A 13,626-nucleotide genomic window follows, 5' to 3' on the forward strand; every position below is an offset into this window, starting at 1 on the left:
GCGTCCTGGCCTGCATCAGACATAGTGTGGCCAGCAGGAGTAGGGGAGTGACTGTCTCCCTGTACTTGGCACTGGTGAGACTGCCCCTCGAATGCTGTGTTCAGTTTTGGGCCCCTCACTACAACGACATTGAGGTGCTGGAGGGTGGCCTGTGTACCCTGCTAAATAAGTTCCTGGAGACCTGCATGTGTGGCTTTTCCATAGGGTGATGTTCTTTTATGTCTTTCAAATCATTCTAGGATTTATATGCCTAGATACATATCCCTTACAAAATAGAGATGGGACAGAGGAGGGAGATCTTTAGGAAAAAGAGAAGATGGGAGTGAGCTATGTGAGTTTGCGGGTTGTGTCTTTGGACTAGTTAGTTTAGAGGGTTTTTTCCCAATTGGTAGTATGTACTGTATCTAAATTACAGAAAAATTATGCTGAAAAGTAAATATTTAATTTTGAATAGGAGAAAATTTCTGTTTTGCTTAACCCCAGCTGGTGATCTGTGCCTAAAGTACAAAGGATTGAAGGTTTTTGTTACAGTAACTTTCAGTTACTGAAAAGCAGTTTCAGACCCATTTTTTTGTGTGCTAGCTGAATGCATCAATAATGTTAGCAGAGAGAGGTTTCACTGAATTCCACATAAATTGTTCATATTTATAAATGTTTATTAATTTAATTGTTCTGCTTTAGGCTGCTTTTATCCGTGATGTTATGATGCCTGGTGAATGGGATGTTTGTGTTACATCATATGAAATGGTAATTAAAGAGAAATCAGTCTTCAAAAAATTTAACTGGAGGTACCTGGTAATTGATGAAGCCCACAGAATAAAGAATGAGAAGTCTAAGGTAAACTCAAAATTATTTGATACTTGGAAGATAATTTGACACAAAAGATTCTGTCTGATTTTAGCAGATTTAAAGTGTTAGGTGTGGTGTTTTTTTAAAAATATAAGCCATAAGCTATTGGGTGGCAAATATGAATTTCATAGGTAGCTCACTGTCTTTAAATTCAGTTGACATTATTTCAGGTTTCAGAAACTGATGAAAATTCATTATGCTTAAATGTACATGGTGATGATAACTATTTGTTGTATTTCTAGCTGTCAGAGATTGTACGTGAGTTCAAGACAACAAACCGATTGCTGCTTACAGGAACTCCTTTACAGAATAACCTCCACGAGCTGTGGGCATTACTCAATTTTCTTTTACCTGATGTCTTCAATTCTGCGGATGTAAGTTGAGATTTGGAAGTACAGTCTTGTTCTTGTTATTTTGATTCCCAGGCTGCTTTCTGCAGACGAGATTAATGACCAGCCTAGTAAGAGACAAATGATGTGGAAGACCTGGATTCAGTAGAAACTCTATGCCTTACCTAACTATAGACTACTTTTTTTTTTTTTTTTTGCTCTACCTAGTTAAAACAGTGCATTCTGTTAGTGCAGATAAGGCCTCAGGCCAGTAAAAGCAAATGTAATACTTTAAATAGTTCAAGAATTATGCAAAGTGGAACAAAATTTGGGAAAGCAATGCAGGATAAAGAACATGAAGCATCCAAGTAGGCGTAAGCTTTTTTGTCATTTAGAATTTGAGTCATCTTTCGCCTCTTTTAATGTTTTGTTGTACTGCTTGCTTCCATTATTTTTACTTTGTTGTCCATCTCATTTACTTAAGGATTCTGGTTTCTTTTTCTTTTTTTACCTTCTTGCCCTATCATTACACAAACACTAAGGAGAAGAACTTGGATGCTGCTGTGATGAGTGTTACATTGTAAATTAAGCAGAGTAATAGTATTTTGTCTGTGGAGTTACTCAATTGACGTGAATGTTATAATATGCTGAGGAGCTGGCACAGGATTGCAGACTGATTTTTCTTTCACTTATAGAAGTCATTTGTCTCAAGATTTATGCCACTCTGAGCTGGAGGGAGAGACAGTCAATATGTGTCTGTGAAAACTACAGGTGATAAACTGTTCATAGCAATTGTGCTGTTTCTCACTGCAGGATTTTGACTCATGGTTCGACACTAAAAATTGTCTTGGTGATCAGAAACTTGTAGAAAGACTTCATGCTGTAAGTAATTAGAGCTTGTAATCATGTGTCATCATTAGCATACACAATGTAAAAAGAAAAACAGATTATTTCCTCCTTCATCTCAAAGTTGAGAAGATGAATGTGAAGGTATTTAGTTAGAAATGCCCAGCAGAATTTTCATGAATTAAGTATTGCAACTTACTATTACAGATACTGCTTTTTGTAACGTTACTGTTTGAAGCGGACAAGATCTATACATAAAAAGTGAAAATGAAGAATTTTGAAATCTTTTTGAAACTATTTATTATTGTGAATAGTATACTGATACATGTCATGCTGGTGTGAATAAAGGCCTGCCTTTACCATTGTTTTGCTGTGCATGAGATAAAAGACACTTTTCATCATCCAATAACAAAGCAAACCAGAAGGAAGTACAACGTACATTGCTTATCTTTGAAATGTTGGTGTATTTTGTATATGCTGCTAGTGGAAACGTACCAAAGCTTATGTTAAAAGGTAATAAATAGATTTTTATAAGCTTATGGGTTTGACTCTTAACAACTGGTATGAATATGACAATCCTTATCTAGTGTTACATATTTATGTGTGAACTTAGCCTATTAGTGGACAATTTCATTTTGCAGACTTCAGCAGAATTTTTCTTAAGGAGTCACCATGACAGCAATATTGATTAGTTCTGAAAAAATATCAGATAATTGAATCTGTTAATTTTGTATTTGAGGCAATCAATTTTATAAATTTATCTGTGGAAAAACTCTTAATTTGTGTAGGTTCTGAAGCCATTTTTATTACGTCGCATAAAGGCTGAAGTAGAAAAGAGTTTGCCTCCAAAGAAGGAAGTAAAAATTTATCTTGGGCTCAGCAAAATGCAGAGGGAATGGTGAGTTATTTACATCAAAGTAAGATTCTTTTCTGATAAAGGACACTACAGCTCTTCATACTGATTTTTGTTTTTCCTTGTAGTTTCATGTTAAGACAGTCAGGTGGAGAAAGCCTATTTATAGCTGTCTTTGGGCCTTTTTTTAAAGATGTACATTACAAAGATCTCAGGAAGGGTAATGAAAAGGTTTGGGAGGAAGAGAGCAGAAACTTCTTTTCCTTCCTTAATTTTATTTGAAAGAACATATGCCTACTAAGTTTCCTCCTTTGATGCAAGTATGTATGCACTAGTAAAAGTCTGATCTGAAATTAAAATAAAACCTTGAGGAGCCACATACCCAGAAGAGATGTGAGGAAAGGAGCCAGGTCAGTGTAGCAGCTTCAGTCAAACAAATTATGTATTTAATTAATCCACTTCATAGTTCTAAAATGGAAGTGTAAGATAACCCCATAAATGACAGATCATTGTCACTCACAGACAAATTGCCTTTCATGTTTAGGTATGGATTTATAAATCCTTATTATCAGTCTGAATTTTTTGCCAAGTTTCATAATAATATTATGTATATTATATAAATAAAGCAAACTCCTACATCCAGCAGTAAGTAATTGGGATATTGCAGGGTTTCATTCATGTTTTAAATAGCAAGTAAAAACTGAGAGTTTTTCAAAATTGCCTGTAAAACTTCAGGTATACAAGGATCCTGATGAAAGATATTGATATCCTGAATTCAGCTGGGAAAATGGATAAGATGCGTTTGCTGAATATTCTGATGCAGTTGCGGAAGTGCTGTAACCATCCTTACCTATTTGACGGTGCTGAACCAGGCCCTCCTTACACCACTGACACGCATCTCATCACTAACAGCGGTAAAATGTTAGTTCTGGATAAACTGCTAGCAAAACTCAGAGAGCAAGGTGGGTACTGTTTATGAACAGTAGCGATCTGAATGCTCATTGTATGTAAAACTACCTTTGAAAAATTGCATTCTTGTCTTTCCTCCAGTTGAATGTATTAATGACTTTCAGTGAGGTTTTTGTTGAAAATCATTTTTCTGTAGGTCTTAACACATGGAGGGAAGGAAGTCTTACAGGAATGATGAGGAAGACCAGTAATTTGGAGAAGTAGAAAGAAAGGAAGAGCAGAGCCTCCCTTCTGCTGTCTTTAAGAAAATTTCTGATGAGAGGATTAGTTTGTCTGTGCACATCAGTTGTCAGCCACTTATCTTACCGTAGTTTTAAATGTTCTGTTTCTTCAGCTGTGTATTTCTTCTGTTTAAATTATCAAATAACCTATCTTGAGGAGAAGTTAAATCAATACAAGAAAAGTAACTTCAGAAGAAAGACTTGTTAGGCACAGTATAGAATATCTCACATGAATTCTTACTCATGCTCTATAGTAGGCTCTGTGATAAGATTAATGTGAAAACATAAAAACAATGACAAAATCTTCTGTGGTGTTCTGTCAGGTTCCAGAGTTCTACTTTTTAGTCAGATGACTCGCTTACTGGATATTTTGGAAGACTATTGCATGTGGCGTGGATATGAGTACTGCCGACTTGATGGACAGACACCACATGAAGAAAGAGAGGTGAGAAAATCGTATATAAACAAGAAATTTCTTTGTTTTATATACTAGATTATTAAGAAGTTGTTATTTGTGTGTGTATAAGTAGCTACACCATTGTTTAAAGTAAAGCAAAAATGCTATACTTTAAAAAGGCTGCTAAGGGTTTTTCCTCACCAAAAGCCACAGTAATGCAGGTCTCCTTTGTTCCTCAACTAAATGAAAAATGTAATATTCTGTGGACTCAAAATGGATTTTTCCACCTGTGCAAACCTACAGTTTCTTACTTCTATTAAAAAATCAGTTTTGGTGTGAAAATTCTGTGAATTTTTGAAGAAATTTCATTGAAAAGCCAACAACATATTGTAAGCCTGTTTGAAAACTCTGATACTTTAGTGACACTTTTTTTTTCTTTTAGGAAGCAATAGACACATTTAATGCTCCCAACAGCAGTAAATTCATTTTCATGCTGAGTACCAGAGCTGGAGGTCTTGGAATTAATTTGGCAACTGCTGATGTGGTTATTCTCTATGATTCAGACTGGAACCCTCAAGTAGATCTACAAGCCATGGTGAGTTAACTTCCTAATACACATCGGTTTGTTAAAGTTGTCATTGTTCTATTTTGTATAAGTGTTTTCAGAACTTGCATTTTTGTTATTTTTCTTTACTTTTTGTGTTTAATACCAAGAAACTAAGGAATTGAATAAAAAAGGCATGAACAAAATTGTTGAAAAAACTGTAGATTTTTCTCTGTAAATGTCAGTCTTATTAATTATTTTTATAACTGAATAAGATTAATTCTGTCAAAATACTGTATCAAAATTGTTTATCCGTAGAATTATTCTTAATTCTGCCTTTCCAGAAGAAAACAGTAAAAGAATAAGAGAGAGCTGTTTCCAAAATAATAGCAAAGAATTAAAAGCATGCAGCTTTATATTCCTCCCTTCTGGGCAGCTTACGCTTTTGCAACCCACCTTGTTTCTGCATAAGTATAAAGTCATTCAGTGGTGAGACCAGGGGGAAAACCAACCCTTATCTTTGCATTAAACATACTAAAATCTTCTCTTTCTGAGTGCTGAATATCAAAAAATCAAATCTATAATTTGTTTCATGTGCAATAAAAATCACATGATCCTTCTTGCATGATTGGGAGAGTTGGGATATTTGTTCTGTCGTATGTGTTTTGTGTGAGGTGTTTTTTTGTTAATGTCCTTAAACACATCAAATATTTACTGTGAATAACCTCATTCTTTTGATGTGCATGCTGACTACCAATAGTAGACAGAGTTCCTGGAAACTGATAAGTGTGATTTGTAAGCTTTAGTAGAATTTCTAGGAAGAAATTAATTTTAGGCAGGAGAGTAAACTATTTAATGAGTCATGTTTACAGGAAAGTCCGAAAATCCTGGCACCAACAGCTTGAAGGCCAGTTGTTTAACTTTTTTATTTAAGAGGACAAAATAATATTCATGTTTTCCAGAGAGAATAAACACAAGTTTTGTTAAAAATAAGTAGAATATGTTAGACATATAATCTCATTTGCTGTGTATTGTACCTGTACTACGTGAGCTGCATATTGATGCTTTAATGTAGCTAGCTTGGGACAACAGTATTGCAGCTGTGGCTGCATGGACTTTGCCCATGGAATTAATATGCTCAAGCTAGGAATGCCAAAGTTTCAATACCTATGTCAAGTGAGAGAATTAGTTTGAAAGCAGTGCAGATGTGTATATGTATATACTGTTGTATCTCCACTTCCCGATTGCCGTCTAGACAGACATTCAGTTATCCTCATTTACAATGAGGTAGATGCATTTGTTACTATAGAATGACCCAAACTTAAAAGGTGTAGTAGTCAGATACAAGTAAATATTACTATACTAGTTTTATGTGTTTGTATACTCTTGAATAAGCAAGGAACCAAGAAATACATACTAGTTTCAGTCTACTGTTTCTGCTGTATAGCAAGCTGACTGTCTATTGCTTGTGAGTTTTTTGTTGCTGAACACTCATTGATTTATGTTTGTTAGGATCGTGCGCATCGTATTGGTCAAAAGAAACCAGTACGGGTGTTCCGACTAATCACTGATAATACTGTTGAAGAGAGGATTGTAGAAAGAGCTGAAATAAAACTGAGACTGGATTCTATAGTTATACAACAAGGTATCAACTGCTATATATGTTTGTCTGCAACAGAATTGTTCAGTCCCTTAAAGTATGGGTTAAATAACTGTACAAATGTACAGTATGAGAGAAAGCAGGCCTTGTGTATAATAGCAGTACGCGAAATCAACCTAAGAAGCCATAATGTATAAGTTATTCACTTGTTCAGCTGAAATTTTTGAAAAAAATCATGTTTTCCTAAATACTGTGGGCATAGACTTATACTAAGAAGCTAAATGAGGAAAGCAAACTAAAGCTGAATAGATATTACTTAGTTTTTGTGATATGTTAAAAAGATGAAACATATGTTCCATGCCAGATAAAAATCATTATATAGATGTGCTTCTTACCACATACGAATTTACTGAACATTGAAACCGCTTTGTGTGTCTTTGTTTAGAAGCTCTTGGAAGAATAGTTTATCAAAACCTAAGGTTCCCAAGCTGAGTGTTGAAGGTGGTTTGTATTTCCAAAAGGGTGGGCTTACAGAAAGGATGGTGGTCAAAATTTTGATGGTCTGTGAAGAGATGAGATAGGATAAGTGAAATTTTGGGACAGAAATTAGAATTTTGGGAAAAACAGAGATTTGGGTTGAAATCAGTGAAGTGAGTGTTAAAAATCTTAAGTACTACTTAATGGTTATTACAGAATACCTTGTAATTTTTCATGTTGAAATAGGATTTTGATCTTAAAAGTTCAACTAACTTTGTAAGAGTTAAACATAACCTTAAACATAACATTTGGATTATCCGAATATGAAAAATTCTTTGTTATGGCTTGATCCAAAGTTGTTATTTTTTTATTTTCCCTGAAGTTCCCAATTTCTGTGTTTTCAGCTCAAGTGAAACATATTTTTTTCTGTATGGTTCTTTTGGTTTTCCTTTCTTGTTCTGCCAGTGGTCTAAAAAAATCCACTGTTTGCATGGGCCTCCTGGAACTTTTGTATTATAACTTTCAACATGTTTCTTTTAATTTTAGGAAGGCTCATAGACCAACAGGCTAACAAACTGGCGAAAGATGAAATGCTGCAGATGATCCGGCATGGAGCCACGCATGTTTTTGCTTCCAAAGATAGTGAGCTGACAGAAGAAGATATAACCACTATTTTAGAAAGAGGTGAAAAGAAGGTTAGAGAATAGTTTTGTAGAAAATTCAAAATGTGTCAAACATTAAATATATATGCACAAACTATAAATTAAATCTGATTATGTAAATCTATTTTTATGCCCAACTATTACTTTACTGTTAATAAATATTTTAAAGCTTATGAAAAATTTGAAGGAGTAGAATTAGTGATTTATAATTATTTTCAAAGTTCAGACTGTATGCGCCATATCTTAAGCACTGTTTATTTTGTGGGCTTTGAGAAAGATGTAAATTCTATGCCAACAATTCCAATAGACACAAAACCTTTATAGAACTTTCTTAGGGAATAGGTAGCTCTGTGGAAGAATGAACTACCGTTTCAGCTCCAAAGAGTTGGGGATAAACTTAATTTAAATTTTAAAGTTAAACCATACAGTTGTAGGACTATGTCCCAGCGTAATAATTTTAGTTTAATCAGAAGTCTTGGAGTCAGATTGTTCAAAATTGAAAAGTGCTATGGGTGTCTCTCCTTACAAGAAAAATTAAAGTAAAAGTTTAAAGCTGAAAAAGACATTGAGAATGTTTTAGTAATGATGAAAGCTGTTTTATTCAGAAAAGTTAGAACAGCTTGAGTGAGCCTAAAAGTATCTTCCTGTATTTTTAGACAGCTGAAATGAATGAACGATTGCAGAAAATGGGGGAGAGCTCCCTACGAAATTTCACTATGGACACAGAGATGAGCTTATACAACTTTGAAGGTGAAGATTATAGAGAAAAACAAAAGGTAAGCTTTCTTAAATTCTTTAAGACTTTAGTGTAGAGATGCAAGCATAAAGGCAATACTGGAAATGTTATGGCTATAAAAATTATTCTAGAGAAGTAAGAAGCTACTGAAAAATTCACTTAGCTCTGCAGAAGCATCAATATTCTGAATTTTTATTAAATTAGCTTTCAGTCCCACTGTTTTTCTTCACAGTAAAATCTGACAATATTGCTCAAATTTTATCCTTTCTGCAGCTAAAATACTATTGCCTCCTACTATGCCGCTGTAGTCAGTATTATTTTACTGCCACATAACTGAGAGGAAAAAACAGGCCCAATAATGATTTTATATGTGGAATTTGGGCTTAAGACTTTTTTGCAGTGACATTTTTAGTCACAAGCATTAATGTGAGCTGTTTGTACAACAATTTACCTAATTATAGAGGGATCATCCAAAGAGGTATTACTCAGGGTCCCACAATGTTACCCATTACCAAGGGGTAATGGTTTTAAACTGAAAGAGGGTAGATTTCAACTAGATATAAGGAAGAAATTTTTCAGTGAGGGTGGTGAAACCCTGGCACAAGTTGCCCCGAGAGGTGGTAGATGTCCCATCCCTGGAAACATTACAGGTCCGGTTGGACGAGGCTCTGAGCAACCTGATCTAGTTGAAGATGTCCCTGCTCATTGCAGGGGGGTTGGACTAGGTGACCTTTAAAGGTCCCTTCCAACCCAAACTATTCTGATTCTACCTCTGTGTCTCTGCTTTGTATGGGATGTATAGTCAAGATACCCTTAAGGTCTTATCTGGAATCAGGTATGAGAACTGTTGTTTGTTAACTACAGAACGCCATATTAACCCAGGTTTCTTACCAATTTTGCAGAAACATTTAGAAAAGCAAAATATTTGATGAGAAAAGAGTGGGATCTCATATACATGAGATTCTTTTTTCATGTTGATAATTTAATTACAGGAAGCCAGCTAAATACAGCATAGTCTTGAAATATGCTTTAGTGAGTTTGATTAAAGTAGTTTAGTTAAGGTTAATTCACTGCTAAATGATTTTTTTTTTTTTTTTGCTGATGTTGTAGCCTCTGTAGAAGTTACGCATTATGATACTTAGAGGAGAAGCAATTCACTCATATCACAAGATACTATAGAATTCAGAGCCCAAATCCCCAGTCCTTCCATTGTGTTTTGGTAGATGGAATCATAACATTACTCAGCTATCTGCAGTAAAGGGATCCATGCCACTGCACTGCCTTACTTGTGTATTATCTTTTATATGCTCAAATACGTGTTATAATAGGCTACAATTCCTAGCTCTGTTGTAATATCCATGTTGTTGAGCACAACCATTAGATTTGCCATGCAAAAACGTTCCTGTTTTGCAGTGCCACATTAGTTGTTATTTTTGCTGCTTTAGGAAAGCCTACAGTTACTTTAGTATCTTTTTATTCTATTCTGCGTGTAGCTGAGCATGATGGAATGGATAGAGCCTCCAAAACGAGAACGCAAAGCTAATTACGCAGTTGATGCTTACTTCAGAGAAGCGCTACGTGTTAGCGAACCAAAAGTCCCAAAGGTAAGAAGTTGGCGAGTACGGAGGGTTTTTTATGTTCTGCTGTTCTCTCCCATGTTGCATCCCCTGCTCTCACCATGTACTGGTAATAAAATGAATGTATTTGCAAAGTGATACGTTGCCACTGCTGCTGAATCATGGCAGTTTTATTGCACAGAAATCAGGCTTATACCATGTTAATGTACCTGTGTATTTTTGAAGGCGCCACGACCTCCAAAACAACCAAATATTCAGGATTTCCAGTTTTTCCCACCACGATTATTTGAACTTCTGGAAAAAGAAATTCTGTATTATCGTAAGACTATTGGATATAAGGTAATGCACTTTTTTTTCCTCTTCAGATCAGTAAAATGTATTTGTATTCCTCTTTGCAGATTTACTGCAACCTTGACAAGCTAAATGAAGTAAATGAGACTGCAACTAAAAAATAGATCATTTTGATCTTATTTTTTGCAAAGTGCTTCCCATTGTGAAGGGAATGGCTTAAAACCGCTATTCCCCTGTTTCTGTTCCACTGTGGAACAGAAAAAGTAAACTAATTCCTTCATTCATTAAAAATTTCATATCTGTGTAGCTTTGTGTTTTGTGGTGGGTTCCTAACAATAAAATGGAGTAGAAAAAACAGAGGCAGTTCTGATGCTTCATATACTTCTCAAAAACAAAAGTGTGATATGTGGTCTAAGGTGAGAAAATAATTTTTGGCTTATATAAGATCACCTTCCAGAGTAAGATTTTTTTCATTACAGCTTTTGTATATGTTGTGCAGAAAGTAACTTAAGGTAATATTGAAGTTGACTTTGTGTTGATACGAAGATAAGTAAAGTGAACATCAATTTTCCTAGCATTTTGCTGGGATGCAAAATGTTTAAAGGTGTGGAGAACTCTGAATATATTACTACTACAAAAAGAAAATCAGACAACAGACTTTTCTTTTCCCTACTATGCCTTAGCTGAATTTCTTCCTCTTCCCTGCTGACATTACTGGACAAGCTATGAACACGCGTTCTGTTTTGATGTTGATTTTCATTACTTGGCCAGTATTGGCTGAGTAAATCGTGGCAGGTTGCAGAAGAAGAAATCGCTTATAAATGTGTTGGAGAACATAAACTTGTCATACAAAGCAACAGGTAGGAAATTGGTGTTGCAAAAGAGTAGAATTAATATTAGCAAAATAAATTTTTAAGAAAAAGCAGAAGGTGTCTTAGATGTAGTTTGAAGCAAAAACAATTTTATGTGGATGGCAGGTTAGAATTAAGATAAGAATTAAAGGAAGTATAATTAGCTCAGAGAAAGAAATTATTCAATTAATGCTCCAACAAATAAGGATGAGAGAATTGCTAATGTTGACAACATGCATGTAAAAAGAGAGGTGTTTCAGCCCTGTTAACGAAGTCTGTCAGACTGGATAGGTTGAACATGAGTACTTGTTATCTTAAAAACTTAGTATGGCTGTTTACTGGAGGCCAAAGTGATAAATATGATTACGTTTGTTCTGCTTTGTAATGGAAGGATAACTTTCCATCTGAAGAGAGTTTGTTATTAATACTGAAGACTGCCATAAACAATATCAAAAGGTATCAAGTAGGTAGAGACCAAGCTTTATGTGTCAGTCTTAACTTAAATCACCAAAGCCAAGAAAGTTTCTTAGCCAGGTCTTTAAAACGGCTCTTAACTTCCTTTGCCTTTTGCTGCAGAAATGCATAAGGTCTGCAAAATGTTTACGGGATACTGGTTTCTGGCTTCTTTACTGCGGCATGGTATGGAGTTGCAATACACAGTTTAAAGGTCACAAATACTAAATTGGTGTCAATGTGGAGAGGGACAGATAAAATGTTGCTAGGCCTTGTTGACATAACGTTGTCTGTCTGGTCTGTCCTTTGGCAGTGTGCATAGCTTTATAGTAAACTTGGCAGAACTTAGTATTTCGCTGTAGTTATAAAACGTTATAAACCATTGGGTGTAAGAGCAGATCCTTAGCTAATGAAAAGTGCCATGAGACCAGTGAGCTGTGACAGCTAACACTAGATGAGGTGCTGCCTCTCGCAATATCCCCAATCATTGTGTGTAGAAATGGTGGGTGCATGGCATTACAAAGTTCTAACATACATTTGACAAAGTCTAGTTCTATTTTTGGGAGGAAGGGTTTAAGCAGTAAGGTTCAAATCTAGGTAAAACACATTTGGTAACTGTTGTACAGATCAGTGCTTCAATATTTAATAGCTGGAAAAAATGTATTTTACCATCTACATGCGTTCTACAGTGGGTTTTTTTCTGAAGTTTCTTAAAAAGTGAATAGGAACCTTTTGTTACTTATAGGTGAAGATAAACTTTACCTTAAGAGCTTGTGAGACAAGAAGGAACAAGCATAGATAAATGACAGTATTTGATACATCACTTTGTCTCGGAGGATAATACTTTCAATTTTGCAACAGTTTTGTAGATACTGTTGAAAATATTCTGGTAGTTATTTTTTAAAAATATTTTTATTGTGGTTTGGTTTCTTCAGGGTGGCCAAGGTGTGGTGTGGTGGTTTTTGTTGTTTGGGTTTGGGTTTTTTATACCATGACAACAAATGCTTAGTGGGTGTGGACTATATCAGTCCTGGCTAACACGTGCTTTTAAACTGTAAGCCAAGGTTGATAGAAAAGTGTACAGTCTCTTTAATAACATTGCTGCACTGCTGCTTATTGATACACTCAATTTTAGGTTCCCAGGAATCCTGACCTTCCAAATGCAGCTCAAGTACAAAAAGAGGAACAAAAAAAGATAGATGAATCTATGCCTCTGAATACTGAGGAAACTGAAGAGAAAGAAAAGCTTCTAACACAGGTAAAATAAAAACAGCTGAAATATTTCATCATATATTGTTTACTGGTATGGAATATAAATACTAATCATGATAAATATGCACAGAAAGAAGAAAGCACACAACGTGTAATGATTTTGCTTAGTTTTGCTTTGAGGGACCTTTCCTGTGCTTGAACAAGTTTACATCCTAGTCACCTACTATTCCTTCAATGTCTGCAATGTTTCCGAGGCAAGTAGTAGATGCACTACCCAGCAATACATGCAGATATCCAGTCACTGGGTTTCTTATGTATGCATCTACCTTGCATGTTTTTTATCAAAAAGGGTTTGAATCCTAGAGGACAAGCCTCTATCAACATATCCAGTATTTGCACAGATGTAGAAGACCTGTCACATCCCATTAACTTTGTCTCAGTTGTGTTGTTAGGCATGTTCCTTTTATACTGGGACTGAATCTCTGTTGCTGGCTAGTTTCTTGACTTTTTGGACTGTTATGCTGCTGAGTAGGCTTATTAAAAGCTAATTATTAAGGAGAAAGGTGTGTCTCAAAGTAAGAGGCTTTTTTTGATTCAGGAAATTTTCTGTAAAAAGAATTGGATGTAGTGTACCTTGAGAAGAAATTTGCAAGGTCACAATGTGACTGTTAATAGCAGAGGAAATATTTAAGTACTGCTGATATGCATGTCAGTACTGCTGTTATTGTTTAAAAAGAAATATTTGTATTGTGTATATTA

The 13,626-nt window shown here is 35.2% G+C and overlaps 1 protein-coding gene across 1 annotated transcript in view; it reads left to right on the forward strand.

Moving 5' to 3' along the window:
• LOC309408510 (putative global transcription activator SNF2L1) overlaps positions 1–13,626 on the forward strand; it is a gene marked incomplete at its 5' end in the record, with an annotated part of 32,402 nt that overhangs the window by 10,159 nt on the left and 8,617 nt on the right. The window contains 13 exons of the mRNA XM_082004346.1: positions 682–837; positions 1,092–1,223; positions 1,992–2,060; positions 2,813–2,922; positions 3,613–3,839; positions 4,391–4,512; positions 4,907–5,059; positions 6,521–6,653; positions 7,632–7,780; positions 8,404–8,523; positions 9,977–10,087; positions 10,286–10,399; positions 12,791–12,913. Coding sequence (XP_081860472.1) covers positions 682–837; positions 1,092–1,223; positions 1,992–2,060; positions 2,813–2,922; positions 3,613–3,839; positions 4,391–4,512; positions 4,907–5,059; positions 6,521–6,653; positions 7,632–7,780; positions 8,404–8,523; positions 9,977–10,087; positions 10,286–10,399; positions 12,791–12,913 — 1,719 coding nt within the window. The remainder of the gene's footprint in view (positions 1–681; positions 838–1,091; positions 1,224–1,991; positions 2,061–2,812; positions 2,923–3,612; positions 3,840–4,390; positions 4,513–4,906; positions 5,060–6,520; positions 6,654–7,631; positions 7,781–8,403; positions 8,524–9,976; positions 10,088–10,285; positions 10,400–12,790; positions 12,914–13,626) is intronic.

The sequence above is a fragment of the Phaethon aethereus genome, assembly GCF_964289735.1.
Source record: "Phaethon aethereus genome assembly, chromosome: 10".
Classification (NCBI taxonomy): domain Eukaryota; kingdom Metazoa; phylum Chordata; class Aves; order Phaethontiformes; family Phaethontidae; genus Phaethon; species Phaethon aethereus.